The sequence below is a fragment of the Python bivittatus genome, unplaced genomic scaffold (assembly GCF_059951505.1).
Source record: "Python bivittatus isolate LINGU-HERP-01145 unplaced genomic scaffold, Pbiv_v1 ctg000700_np1212, whole genome shotgun sequence".
In the NCBI taxonomy this organism is placed as follows: Eukaryota; Metazoa; Chordata; class Lepidosauria; order Squamata; family Pythonidae; genus Python; species Python bivittatus.
Window position 1 is genome coordinate 3,075,170 of NW_028277098.1, and position 13,640 is coordinate 3,088,809.

Below are 13,640 nucleotides of genomic sequence, written 5' to 3' on the forward strand. Positions count from 1 at the left end.
TGCAGGGTCAGCAATGACTGAGCGCAGACAAAAAAAAAAATTTTTTTGGAAGTAAATGCAATAGCATGGATGAAATTATTTCTCTTAAATGATGGCATCTGTTTAGAATCTTGTGACAGCAGGAGATATTAGTGAGTAAAGGTAAGAAAGATAAGAAGTTTGTGTGTGAAGAAAAGATAAAAACAGTGAACTAGGTGAAGAACTGGGAATGGCAGTATCTGCAGGAAAGGTGTCAGCCCTTTGAGGTAAGCCAGGTAATTCCAAGCTTGACTGGAATTATACTTTATTGAGATAATTTTCCCTGCCACTGGCTGGGAAGAGATATAAATTATGACAGAAAGCTGGGTCACATGATATGCTAAGCCATAATATGATTTGTCTGATTCTGTCTTAGCATGTTATATCAATCCAGTCAATTGTGGTTTATTCAATAAATCAGATTTAAATTGTGGCTTAGCACATGTGAACCCACTCAAAGTAACAGTTCAGCGACTCTGAACTGAGATTCTAGTTCAGATACTGACTTGAACCAATAATACTTTCCTTCAAAGCTAATTATATTGTGTCCTCCATTTCCCACCCCCATCCCACCCCAATTTTTCCAAAAAGCATCTCTGTCAGATTGCAAGTTAAGGGAACTACATGGAGAATGTTTATTATATCTAGGGTTCCTATATTTTTTGGTGGGGGGTGGGGAATATCTGGATGATCTGGATAATTGCTAATGGGAGTGAAGAAGCACATATAACTCTTTACTGCCATGTGGTGATTTACCTGGCTTTTTGCAGTCCAGACATGACAGTCCTAATAATGCCAGATGCTGGTTTAATATAAAACAGAGTGTCTGTGATGTCCCAGAGTAAATATTAATCTCTGGATGGTAGCAGCAATGGTAGCAGCAGTACCTCAGGAAACATTATTGTAACTACTATAGAGCAAATATAGAAAGACCACCATTCCTTGCATTTCTTTAAAAAAAAAGCAAAATCCATCTTACTTTCGTATGTCAGAAGTAAACAACTGCCTGAGGGAGAAAAAAGTGTGAACAGCGCCAGATTGTTAAAAGATCCTGACAAGCCCTAAAATGCTCCAGCTATGCTTCTGCTTCTGATTTGCCTCTGGAGCTCACCTTTCTATTTCTTACAGCTTTCCCATCTGTGGCATCTGAGACCTGAGCCTGCCTCCATGCCACTTTTTAACCATTCCCTCCTCCCACCCCCTGCCTTGAAATAGAAGGGCTAATTTGTACATTGAACAAGCTGGAGGACAATATGTAGGAATGATAGGTTTCACGTCAAGTATTTTGAAATACCACTGAAATACCTGGTACTTGACAGGACCATTAAAACTCTGCCCTTACTGAGACAAGGAGATCAGATGCAGATGGAGCAAGTCCTTAGAATGATTCACATATTTCCATCTGGAGGTATACATCCGCAGGGCCATAACTGTGTGCCCTATTTGTAAGTTTCCAAGATGTCTTTTTAGCCTTCATAGGAAACAAGATGCTGGACTAGGCAGATTTCTAGGGCTGTTAGGTTCTTAGGCTACTTTTTGTATACATATAAAAAGGAACCTGAAAATCTAGATCAAATAGCACATTTGGAACACAAGTGAGACAAACTAAGCTAGTATCAAGAAAAATCTCAGATGGCCTTTAAGCAAATGAAAAACAATATCATTTAAAATGTAGTTCTCAGTAAAGTTCTCATATGGTTTAAACTGTCTTCAGGAACAATGAAGGAACGTATTAAACAAAGAAACTCACTGCATGGTATGAAACCTCCAGCTAAGGTGGGTGACTTTTCTGGTCACTTATTTGCATTCCAGATTGCTGCTTAGATTATTCTTCTTGATGGCTTTATTCTTATGCACAGGAGAAGACTGAGAGGCTTTTGCTGAGATAGTCAAGAATGGGAGATGCCACCTTGATCTCTGCTGTCACATCCCTATAGGCTAGTTGTTAAAACTCCATGCACACAACAGAGAAGCAGCATCTAGCCTGCTGCCATACTAATGAGGTCTGTGTGAATTTGTCATCAGTGGTTCATTCTGATTGGCTTGGGAGGAGTATTTGATGATGTCACACTCATGTACCAAATCCTCACAATTTTTATGAAGCAGTTGCCATGTTAATTCTCTCAGAAGAAGCATATAAGAGTCTCTTCTCAGGCCAAACCAATTCTGCTGGCGAGATCAACAGTGAAGTTCAACCTAGAAGAATATGCTGTATAGATCAAGTGTAGAACACAATTTTTTCTGGACTGAGGGCCACAGGCCAAAAAATGTAGCAAAGGGACTAGAAGAAAAGCTAAATTTGATTTCACTGATATTTAAATTTAATTCCAATAAGATCATAGTTACTTGTCTCAAGTCATACATTTAAGGATTTTCCCATTCTATTACATCTATCCTTATCATCTAGTCACATTTCAGTGGCCTCTATGGCCCACAGTTGACACTCTTAGGGCCTCCATATGGCTCTGGGACCTGATTTGCATCTCTGGAATAGAAGCCAGCAGCACCTGGGAGATTACAGCAAAGCCTGATGGGTATGGAAAGAGAAAATGGCAAGAACAGCCTCTACTGATCACGTCCTGTGGCATGACGTTACGATCCCTCTTGGCCTTATTAGTGGAACTACCTCAGGCCAGAAAGCAAGAGCCTACCAAAGGCTCCCTGCTGGAAGAGTGGCAATTCTGTCAGGCCTCCAGGGGTGTGAGGCATTGGTGGTGGGCTGACCAAAAAGAGGTTATCCTTTGTGTGATTGTAACAACAGGACCATCCTAATTAGCTCTGCAAAGAATATTCATGGTTAACAGAGAGAAAACAAACTTCATGTACAGCATGGAAAACATTCAAATTGTTCCTCAGAATTTTTCTGCAACATTCAAAACATTAATGCCATATTCCAGTGACAGTCAACTATTTTTTTCTATTGAGGGCCACATTACTGCAGAAACCCCTTGCCACATGGTAGGCAAGGTCAGAAGTGAGAAGGGCCAGATGTAGGTGGGGGTTTTCATTTGCTCCCTGGCATTTTCTTTGAATCTCTCTTTTTTCTCATGCAGTAGACTGCAGGGAAGAAACGAAGTTCTTAACTGATCTGTTGAAGAGATTGTTTAGAATTAGGCAGAGAACCACATACTGTATGGTCTTAGGATGCAGGTTGCCTATTCCCATCCTTTGGCCACCAATCCTGATCACCCTCTTTCTACAACTCAATATTGCTAGGGTGGGGTAGTTTAATTGTCAATTTACTTTCAAGCAATCCTCTAATTTCAAATTTGTCTGCAATCAGTCAGCTCAAAGTCCCTAGAAGGAAAAGGAAGAGAGAAGTTGGCAGAAGCAGATAAAAAATGCCAAGGACCACAAATAACATATACCCTTCACAACCATTCACACACTCTCCTACTGAAATGGACCCATCTTGGCATATAGCTACCTTGTTTAACAGTGTCTTAGCATCTCCCTCCTTCTTTTTCCTGTCGTATTTTAGACTGTAAGTTCATTGACGCAGGGGCCAATCCTCCAGTATTCTGCAAAGTGCTATGTGCACCAAAAGGGCTATAGATAAAAACAAAGAAATTCTAATGATACCCTTGGTGTGAAAAGATTGCCGCAGTCAATGACGACAGGGGAAAAGTGAACATGGGGTGGGTTTATCAACTGAGAAGCTTCTTAGTTTTTGAAAAGCCCTGTTACTCGGCCAGTTACTAGGTTGTTTTTGCATAGTAGCACTTTAATATTTACACATATTGTTATATTATGTCGACACTTAGCATTAACAGGCCTTTGGAATTCTGTACAGAATTTAGAACACAAGTCTACAAGAAAAGATTGTCATTTATTATATTTAAATAATTTCATATAGCTTAAAATGCTATAGAAATAACCATGTGATGATAAAGTTATGCAATCCTAAAATGCCAATAGAAGAGAATATTTGTAGCTCAGGATTGAACTGTGGAGTCCCTGGAGTTGGACATCTCACAAAGAAGAGCAAATATTCTATCAACTCCTCACTACAGTGCCTCCAGAAAATCAAAGATGTACACATAGATGAAGATGAAATCATGGTCTCATTCGATGTCACAGCACTCTTTACATCTATAAACCCAGAACTAGGGAAAGAATCCATATCAGCAGTACTACACAACACACCTGACCTAACCAAATACACCCAGATTGAAATACCCAGAATCATGGACCTCATCAACCTCTGCCTCACTACCTATTTTCAGTTTGATGGACAAATATACCGACAAATCCGAGGCACACCCATGGGATCACCACTGTCAGGACTCATAGCAGAGACTGTAATGCAACGCCTAGAAACTATAGCATTTCCACACATACAACCTAAAGTATGGATCCGGTATGTAGATGACCCCTTTGTTATAATAAAAAAGGAGCAACTAGAGAAGACACATGAAACCATCAACATCATCTTCAAAGGAATAAAATTCACCAGAGAGGAAGAAAATAACAACATGCTACCCTTCCTGGATATCCTCATCAGCAGAGGAAACAACAGCAAATTAGAAACCTAAGTCTATCGGAAGACAACCCACACTAATCACGTACTCCATTACCAAAGTAACAACCCAACTTCTCACAAGAGGATCTGTGTAAGAACATTATTCAAACGAGCACAAATGCATTACAGCAACCCAGAACAGCAGAAACAGGAAACAGACTACCTATACAACATCTTCCACAAAATGGATGTCCACACAACTTTATCAAAAAGTGCCTGACCACTCAACCTACTACAACACAACCAACACAAGCTATGAAAAGGGTAACATTGCCATACATCAGAAATGTCTCAGAAACCACCAACAGACTATTACAACCACATGGCATCTCCATAGCACACAAACCAACTAAAGCTCTCCAAAACATCTTAAGCAAATCAAAAGACCCAGTAGCCCGAGAAGAAAATACAGGAGTCATCTACAACATACAATGTAAGGACTGTAACAACCACTATGCAGGACAGACAGGCAGAAGGCTAGCAGAGCACAGCCATGAACACCAATTAGCAGCCAGAAGACACGATAAAAACTCCTTAATCTCACAACGCATGGACAGACTTAACCATAGTTTCAACTGGGAAACTGTCAGCATCTTAGACCAAGCTAAATCCAAAAATGCGAGGGAATTCCTGGAAGCTTGGTATTCAGACAAGGCAGCTATCAACAGGCACATAGAGATAAATAACATCTACACACTATTCAAAAGAGACAATAAAAAGAAAAACAAAAGATCAGAACATCTCCTCACCAGCAATCATCACCCAGATAAGTAGAGATAAACACCAAGATTATCACCAGACATACAAGCAGTAAACAATACCTTAATCAAGGAACTACCAGAGGAAAAAAATACAACAAAACAAAACTCACACCCCCACCAACACTGGCAGGGGATGCCACAGTATATAAACAGAGCAAACCCCATTCCACTCTAGCACTGAAGATGTAACCTAGCTGGGTAATGAAACAGCCAAGCTCAGAGAACTCCAGCGACTCCACAATCCTAAAATGTTTACTAACAAGTTTTTTTACTATTAATTTTTCTGGATCCCTTTTTATCTCAGTCCAGGGATAAACAGAGATTTGAAAAGCTGTGGAGATGCAGAGAAGAATTTAATGGGGAAAGCATCTGATGAATAAAGGTAAAGCAGCCTCTTCTCCCAGGAAGGAGGCCTTTACCAGAATGTTCTGCAGAGAGAAGAAGTCCCACTTTATTACACTATTGATAGCTGTGATGTATCAATGTTACTCTATAACTGTTATTACTGCACATAAACCTAATGAAATGTAACATAAAGATTGATTCAGTCCTGCCTATGAACCAAAATACCAGGCCTACTGTAAATCCTCTTCTTGGGCAAAGGAACATTCTCATAAGCAAGGGATTAAAAGTGGAAACTAAAGAGAAATTGTAAAAAAAAGAGAGAATTTGTATCATTTTGATAGCTGTATGCCTTTGTGTTCCAGTTAGCAAAGACTGTAGCATGCATAAGATACTGTGTATCTGAAGAAGAAGAAGATACACAGTGCTCTATTAAGAACAACAGAGTGGGAGATGTAATCCACAGATTTTATTATTGTATAAACTAATTTAAAGGATTAAGAGTTGATCCTACATTGCATAGATATTTACTTCCACAGGGGTAGCTCAGGAAAAATTCTGGGTGATTTATATCATGTTGGTAATTAGTGGGAGGAAAATTTGCCATATAGACTCCTACGTCAGACAACAAACTGTATTGGGTAGCATAGCCTTGCTACCATATATTTTTCCATTATCAATCTCTCCAAGGTAATCACATCTTGGAAAGTCTGATGTCATAGGCAACCATGTTGAAATTATCCCAAGCCATTATTTTCTTCTCCGTAGGGTTGTAGTCTACCATGCTGATATATCTGTAGCGGTTCTCAAAGCGGACCTTCAGCGGTGCACTGTTTCCTGTACTTGTGCGGTAAATGAAATTCACAGTGGCCTCAGGGGACGAGTAGCTACTAATGGTATACAAGGAACCACAGATCATGAAGGAGTTAGCCACAGACTGCTTGTGAATATTGGTCTGCCACGTCTGTATAATCTCCAAAGTTTCTGGGTCCAGTTTGGAAAGCACAATAGCTCCCTTGGCATTTTCAGTGCTATAAATCACCCACAGTCCAATCTCATCAACTGCTAGATCAATATCTGTATATCCACCCCAGGAGTAGGGGAATTGCCCATGGTAGCCAGCATCGGGCAGCTCCTTTTGAACTGTAATGACTTCGTTCTTCAGGTCATACTTAACCAGTATTCTAGACTTGTGCCTCTGAAAATAGAGGGAACCCCAATAAACAACAGCTCCAGTGCTCTCTATGGACCTGGGCAACACATGCACTTTAGAAGGGTAGCCTTTCACAAACTGATCCATATCATCATATTCAAAGACTTGGCGGACATCTGCACTGACAGTGTCAATTCTCCAAATTGTTTCATGTGTATATGGAGACACAGGTTGTGGGTCCTTCATCCACACTCCATACTTTCCTGTAATGGTCTCAGCCCTGCGGAAGGTCACTGGTGCGCTAACCCAAACCAGCATTCCACAACCTAATTCAGGAAATAAGCAAGACAGTTAATCTGTCCAATTAAAGAATATGTAGCTATAAACTACTGCTTAAAATTTGCTGATCTCCAGACAGAATCCAGAAAGAGGGATGTCCCTAATTTGTCAGAGCAGCCTATATGAACACATGTAGGTGGGTTAATCAGACCCCTACTCTGTCTAGGCTAGTAGTATTTATTCCAACTAGCACCAGTCTTTTAAGATATCTGATAGTTCTTTCCCAGCTCTGCTATCCAAAGAAGTGTAAGGCATGGAGAAAAGGCTTCTTCCATTTTATTTATTTATTCATGCTTTCAATTTATATCCCACGTTTAGGTAATCAAGACAGCTAACAATAGTAAGTGTGCTTGTTTTTGAAGAGTCATAGGTTATTTTAGGTTGTTTTTTTTTAGTGAAAGTTATCTCTCAAATAATCCTTTTACTTTTTAAGATTTTGAATAACATTTTCAACGTTGGCAGTTTTGTGGGGATGTAAACAGTATTTGGCTGTTCCTAAATTCAGTATGTAGTGTCCTATTTTAGCCCAAAATGGTTTCAAACTTCATATATGTACTCTTAAAAAAAGGTTAGCTATCCTTAGTAAAAACAGAGTTATAACCCCTTTGACTTTTTTTCTAATAAGGACAATGAGGAATGGACATAGGGTTAATATTTTCCACATTTTCCAACATTCCAAGTCAATGCAGAAGAAATGAAACTCAGAAGAAATGTTCACTCGCATAGGGAATTTTTGCATAGAACTTCAAATCTGGGACATTTGAAATGTAGGGCTGGTTACTAAAGTTTGTTCCACAGGAAGGGAAGGGAATAAAAGAGGAGAGAAAGAACATGCTTGAGCAGCAGGGAGCAACTGAACCAGACATGGTCTGTTTTTTATAAAAGAAGAGAACAAGAAACATATGGGGGGAGGAGTGCCTGATAGTTAGCCAAGTGCTAATATATTAATTAAGAACACATTTTCTCATAGTAAGCCCTTCAGAGTTCAAGTGGCCTTATTTTCTAGTTAAAAGACACAGGATTGAAATGTTAATGCATTGGATAGTGTATGGATTTACTGACCTCTTTGCAAAAATTGCTGTACTTTATGCAACTAGTCTTGTCAAATGCTATTTTGCATAAATCAGGACAATGCTCCTAAGACAATACCATCAAGAGCTGTACTCCCATTCATGTAAACATGAGCTTAGTCTTCCTGCAGACTACCTGGATGAACATATGGAGTGTGAAAGTGGTAGAGTGAAACCAGTTTGTGCACCCCAGCCTCAGGAGTTCAAGCAAATGCCTGAAATAGACTTCAGTCTCCCTTCCATTGAGGCTCTCTAGCCACAGTCTGTGTCACAGTATTTCAAAGTTTTGAAATATTGTTTTCAACATTTTTTTCAGTATTTTTTTTCCAAATTATGATGCTATGAGATTGACTCTCTCACAAAGGGTGGAAGCCCATTTTAATATCTGCCCCTACTTGGTAAATGGAGCAAGGGACAACATTTTTTGGTAGAAGATTTTTAAAAAATCAAAAAAATAAATTGGCAGGCAGAGAAACAATAATTTCCCTTTCTATCTTTAGAATTTGGAAATACCCCCATGAGGGTATTTCCAAATTCTAAACTAGAAGCTGAGCAAAATAAGTACTGAGGAGAAAAATAATTAGTGGCTTGAAGAAAGAGAATGGCTGACCCAGGGCTAAATAAAACTGAAAAAAGCAGGAACCCAAAAAATAACTTTATACCTGATTCTTCAACTTCTATAGTAGAAGGAGAGGGTGAAGGGCCTTCCTTGATGAGATGAGATGCAGAAACCTCAGCCAAGTCTAACTTGAGCTCCTGATAGCCCAATTTTTCAGTATCCCACTTAGACACTATAGAGAGAAGGTGGAAGGAAGACAACAAAGTTATAGTATACAGTTAGAGTATACCTAAAAGGACACACTGTAGTGTTAACCATTTATATAATGTGCAAGAGCAGCTTTCCAGGTGGGTTGTGGCTTTATCTGAAAACTTCATTAGTAGGTGAAGATTGCTTTATTGTGTATAAAGTATTTCAGGTATATTATTCCTCGAATTCTTATAGTAGTTTTGTAAGGCAGATACATTGCAAGTAGGGGAGGGTCTGAAATTAAGGTGGTATGCCTAAAATCTTCAACTGACACTGTAAGATCTGAACCTGGAACTTTACTTGGATGTAATAGTAGGTCATAAATTAGATATCATATACATAGAATTGCCTATCAAGAGCTATGAATCTGATGTGCCTTCTCACATTCAGGAGAAATGAGACACAAATGTTAATTCTGCCAGTCCCATCTGTTGCAAAGTGTAGAAAGATCCCATCTGTTGCAGAGACTTCTGTATGGTAAAGTGAATTCCAATCCACAAATAACAGAACTGTTAGTCTTTAAGGCTTTTCATTGCTTTTGATCCATCCATGAAGGCTCTGCATACAGTTGAGGATCCTAGGAAGTAGTATCCTTGCTCATATGGAAAGCTTCCACAGATAGAGGAAGCTCTCTGCAATAGACAGGCGCCTTTACACAGCAAACATTGCAATTGCAAAAGCTACAGAAATAGTCACTTGGTAACGTCTTAGGCTGATTTTAACCTTCTTATTTAAACCAAAAGGGAAGGATGGTTTATAGTTAGTTTTTCTATATATATGTATATGTATGCACATGGACATTGATGGATTTGCACTGGAAAGAAAAATAAAACCTTGAGACAGGGGAATCATCTATCATTCCAAAATTCAAGCTCATCATGTACTGCTGATGTCCCTGCATCTGAGAATCTCAATAATTTCCTTTGTTTAGGGTAATCACTGAGAAATCCTGTCCCTCACAGATAGGAACCAAATAATCAGTATCACAACTGTCAGCAAAAGGAGAGCCCTTGGGGTATAGTGGTTAAGGTGTTGGAGAAGGACCAGAAAGACCAGGTTCTAGTCCTCAAGTAGTCACAGAAGCTGGCTGAGTGTGACCCTGGGTCAGTCACTCTTCCTTAGTCCAAATCAGCATCAGGTTCTGTGACAAGCCAGCTGAAAAAAAACCCTCTGTGTCATATCATGTATTGACAAGCTTTCCTGTAAGAATTAAGCAAACAGATTTTACAACCATGCAGGATAAATGGTAAGAAAAAACAACGCCTGTCTGATAAAGAATTTCCACATTTCTGCTTTTCCTCTGACACCTTCAGAATCATTTCCCAAATTCTATGGACAGTTGTTGTAATGTTCCTGTCTCCCCTTCTCTCTTCAACAGACAGTACAGTAAGCCAGATCCCATCACCCCCAAGTCAGCAGCTAAAATCTTTTCCAAATTGGCCCATTACTTAATTAACACGCTTATCTCTCTTATTTTTTCATCACAAGTCCAACATCTGCAGTCCTAAAGCTTGCAGCCAACATTTTTCCACCTTTCCTTCCCTTAGAAGTGGTTGCCAGTTCTGCTTTTCCTTGCCTCTTCTCAAAAGCCAGCCAATTTTTGGCTTAATATACTCTTTTCTATAACACACTGCTTTCGGAAGCAGTCAGACACACTTTTTGCTGAAATGCTTCAGATACACTTTTGTGTCAAACGATGGCATCCAAACCTGGACTAATCAGAAGGAAAAATAAGGCTTTCTATCACACAGATCTATTCCCTAGTTTCCATTCCAGTGCATTGAGCTAAATAGTGTTTTTCAAACTTGGCAATTTTAAGATGTGTGGACTTAAGTTCCTAGAATTGGCTGGGGAATTCTGAGAGCTAAAGCCCATACATCTTAAAGTTGCCAAGTTTGAAAAACACTGAGCTAAATGGATCCATCCTCAGCATAGTTGGGGCATATACATACTTTTGTGGGAATAACAGTATTCAGTGCAACTTATTGCAGAGTAAGCATGCATTTTATGCTCACTAAGACCATTTTTGCAGTCTCTGAGTGAGTACTGTATACATACTTACGTGTTTATGGGAGAGAGAAAAATAGTTTTTGTAAGACAGAATGGTTTGTGTGTATGTATGCAGGAAGAATCAGTTAATTTTACACATGGAATCAATAGATATAAATTCAAGTAATATTTTTCTCCTGGCCCTGCCTTTTTTGGAGTCTGGACTCTGGCCAGTGAGCAGGTACAAATACATACATGCAAGCACACTCATGAGTGAGTTTGTGGTGGATACAGTGATATCCAGGATTGATTGTGGTAGAAGATGGCAGTCCTAGCCAACAAAATTGGCAATACACAAGATTTGTTATGTCTAAACTTCTTTTTAGAGGGGGAATCATCTTAATTTATCATCATCTTTTTGGGAAATATTTGCCATATTCTGAATTCACTAACTCATTCATGAAATTTTACGGGATCCAAGCAGTGGTGCTCTCTACCCCCCTCTGATTTTTCCAGGAGGCAAATCTATTCAGGAGAGAAAGGTGGAACAGCTGCCAAATCATTTTGACTGAAAGAGCTGTGTGCTGTTTGTATGAAGCACTACAAATAGTTATACAGGTGTTTTAAAGATGGTTAAGATGACTTCTAGCTATCTGCTAGAAGCAAATGATGAAATGAGAGCTCCTCCACTAATGCCCTGGTTGTAAGCTTTCTAGTTAGTCACTACTGGAAACAGGAAGCTGGATTAAATGAATTCAGGCTAGTTAATTAAAAGGAATCTTTTTAAATAGTTGCCTGAAACTAATGCCAATAGCCTGAGGTATTTGAAAGAAAAGTAGAAGCAGCAGCTGAGGCTTTCTACTCCAAAAAGTTTCACTAATAGAGACCAGATCCCAATTCCAGTATTCCATCATTCCTTTTTATATCATCTGGCTTTTTAAAACCCAGCGGGTCTGGACCAAGCAAATCCCAAAAAGATGTGGGAAATCTTTAGCCTTTCTCAGATATTTTTATAAATTCAGCCAGAGATAACATAAATGCCAAAGAAAACACCTCAACAGAAAGATCTTCATGGGTCTTTGCCCTTGTTAGCATCATAAACAAGGTGACAAGCTGTGTTTGCTGGCAGTTTCAAGACTATTTTTATAGCTCTAGGAAGTACCCCTTTAGATTTTTTCCCCCTTTCCTTACTTGCTTTTGAACCAGAGATTTTCACAATGCTTCTTGAGCTGATTACATACTTGCCTGAATTACCACATCCTGATCTGCGGCTACCCTCGCCCTCTGAACTTTTTCCATAATTCCAGGTAGGTCAAAATCAGATTATGAGGCTGGGCATGTAGATTAAGAAGGGGACTAGCAGAGAATTCTTACAATTTATAACCTTATTGTATATCAGTCAGAGTATAACAAAAGGGAGGTTAGAGACCAAATATTTACTTATAATGTTTTAGTAGGGTTTTTTCCCTCTTTTTTCTCCTTTTTTCTCTTTAAATAAAGAATAGTGGAGACCCTGGCACTCAGCTCAGAAATTCAAAAAGACCTCTAAAATCCTTTTCCTTATTGTTAAAAATAATTTAATGTATTGTTTATGGTTAATTTTTCATAACATTCTGCAAATTCTTTTCAAAATATTTTTTCTTTTCACTTGTTTGCTCTTTTTTAAAAAATGATTAATTAAAAATAAATAGCTTATAACTTTAGGCACCTATACATTTTTAAGAACACATCTCCTAGCGGGAGAGCCTCCAGATTTACCTTCCCGAGGACCTTGAAGGAAATCACTGCTGGCTTCTCTAGTCTGAGGACAACGGCTTGCTCTCAGATGAGCCACCTCCTGAATGCTTTTCTCTAGCCTTGTTTCTAGCTCATTCTTTTGTTCTTCCAGCTGCTTCTTGTCTTCTTCCAAAGCTGACTTGTCTTGAAGGAGATTGTTTATGGTAGATTCCAGCCTGCTGAGTTGGATGTCCCTCTGGGCTTGCTCCCTCTTCAGACTCTCTACCTCCCTTTGAAGCAAGCCAACTGTAGATAGAGAAGTTCTCCTAACTTGGCTTCCATATAGCTGATTCACCTGGTTCTCCAGAAGGCTGAGCCGTGCTCTAGTTGACTCTAGTTCCAGGTGCTGAGCTTTGTTTTCCCGCTGGAGATCTTGGATGGCTATCAATACTTCACTTGAGCCAATACAGCTGTCTTCATTTTCACTGGGGACTGTGAAGGAATAAATGCATCTGCCATCCTGGTTATTGCTTTTGTGAAGATGGACATTACTCCCAAATGCTCCCCACACCATCCAGACTGAAATCAACCATGTCAGCAGCATCCCTGTGATCTCACACCAACCTCTCTCCCTTAAAGTAAGCAAGTTGTTTGAGAAACAGAACATGGATAAATTCATTCAATGCTCCCAGACCACAATTTTATACAGCTGGGAATTAAGGGAGGTGCAGTAAAGGGTGGCTTTGCTAGCAGCAGCAGCAGCACCCACATTTTAAAACTCTCTTAAAGGCACAGCATTTTTTTCTTAGAAAATAAACGGCTGATTCTTGGCTCATGGAGGCAGATCTGCAAGTTTGTTCATCTATGAAGGCAATAACTTAAATGGTTGTGCATGCATTCATGAGAAAAGAGATGATTGAGA

The 13,640-nt window shown here is 39.3% G+C and overlaps 1 protein-coding gene across 1 annotated transcript; it reads right to left on the bottom strand.

Annotated features, from left to right (window-relative positions):
* Positions 1-6,000: 6,000 nt before the first annotated feature.
* Positions 6,001-13,541, bottom strand: MYOC (myocilin). The gene is made up of 3 exons (XM_025170215.2): positions 12,761-13,541; positions 8,868-8,996; positions 6,001-7,122 (listed from the first exon to the last, which is right to left on the bottom strand). Exons 1-3 carry the CDS (start codon positions 13,395-13,397, stop codon positions 6,338-6,340), a joined length of 1,551 nt encoding a protein of 516 aa, XP_025025983.1. The 5' UTR covers positions 13,398-13,541; the 3' UTR covers positions 6,001-6,337.
* Between the last annotated feature and the right edge of the window lie 99 nt (positions 13,542-13,640).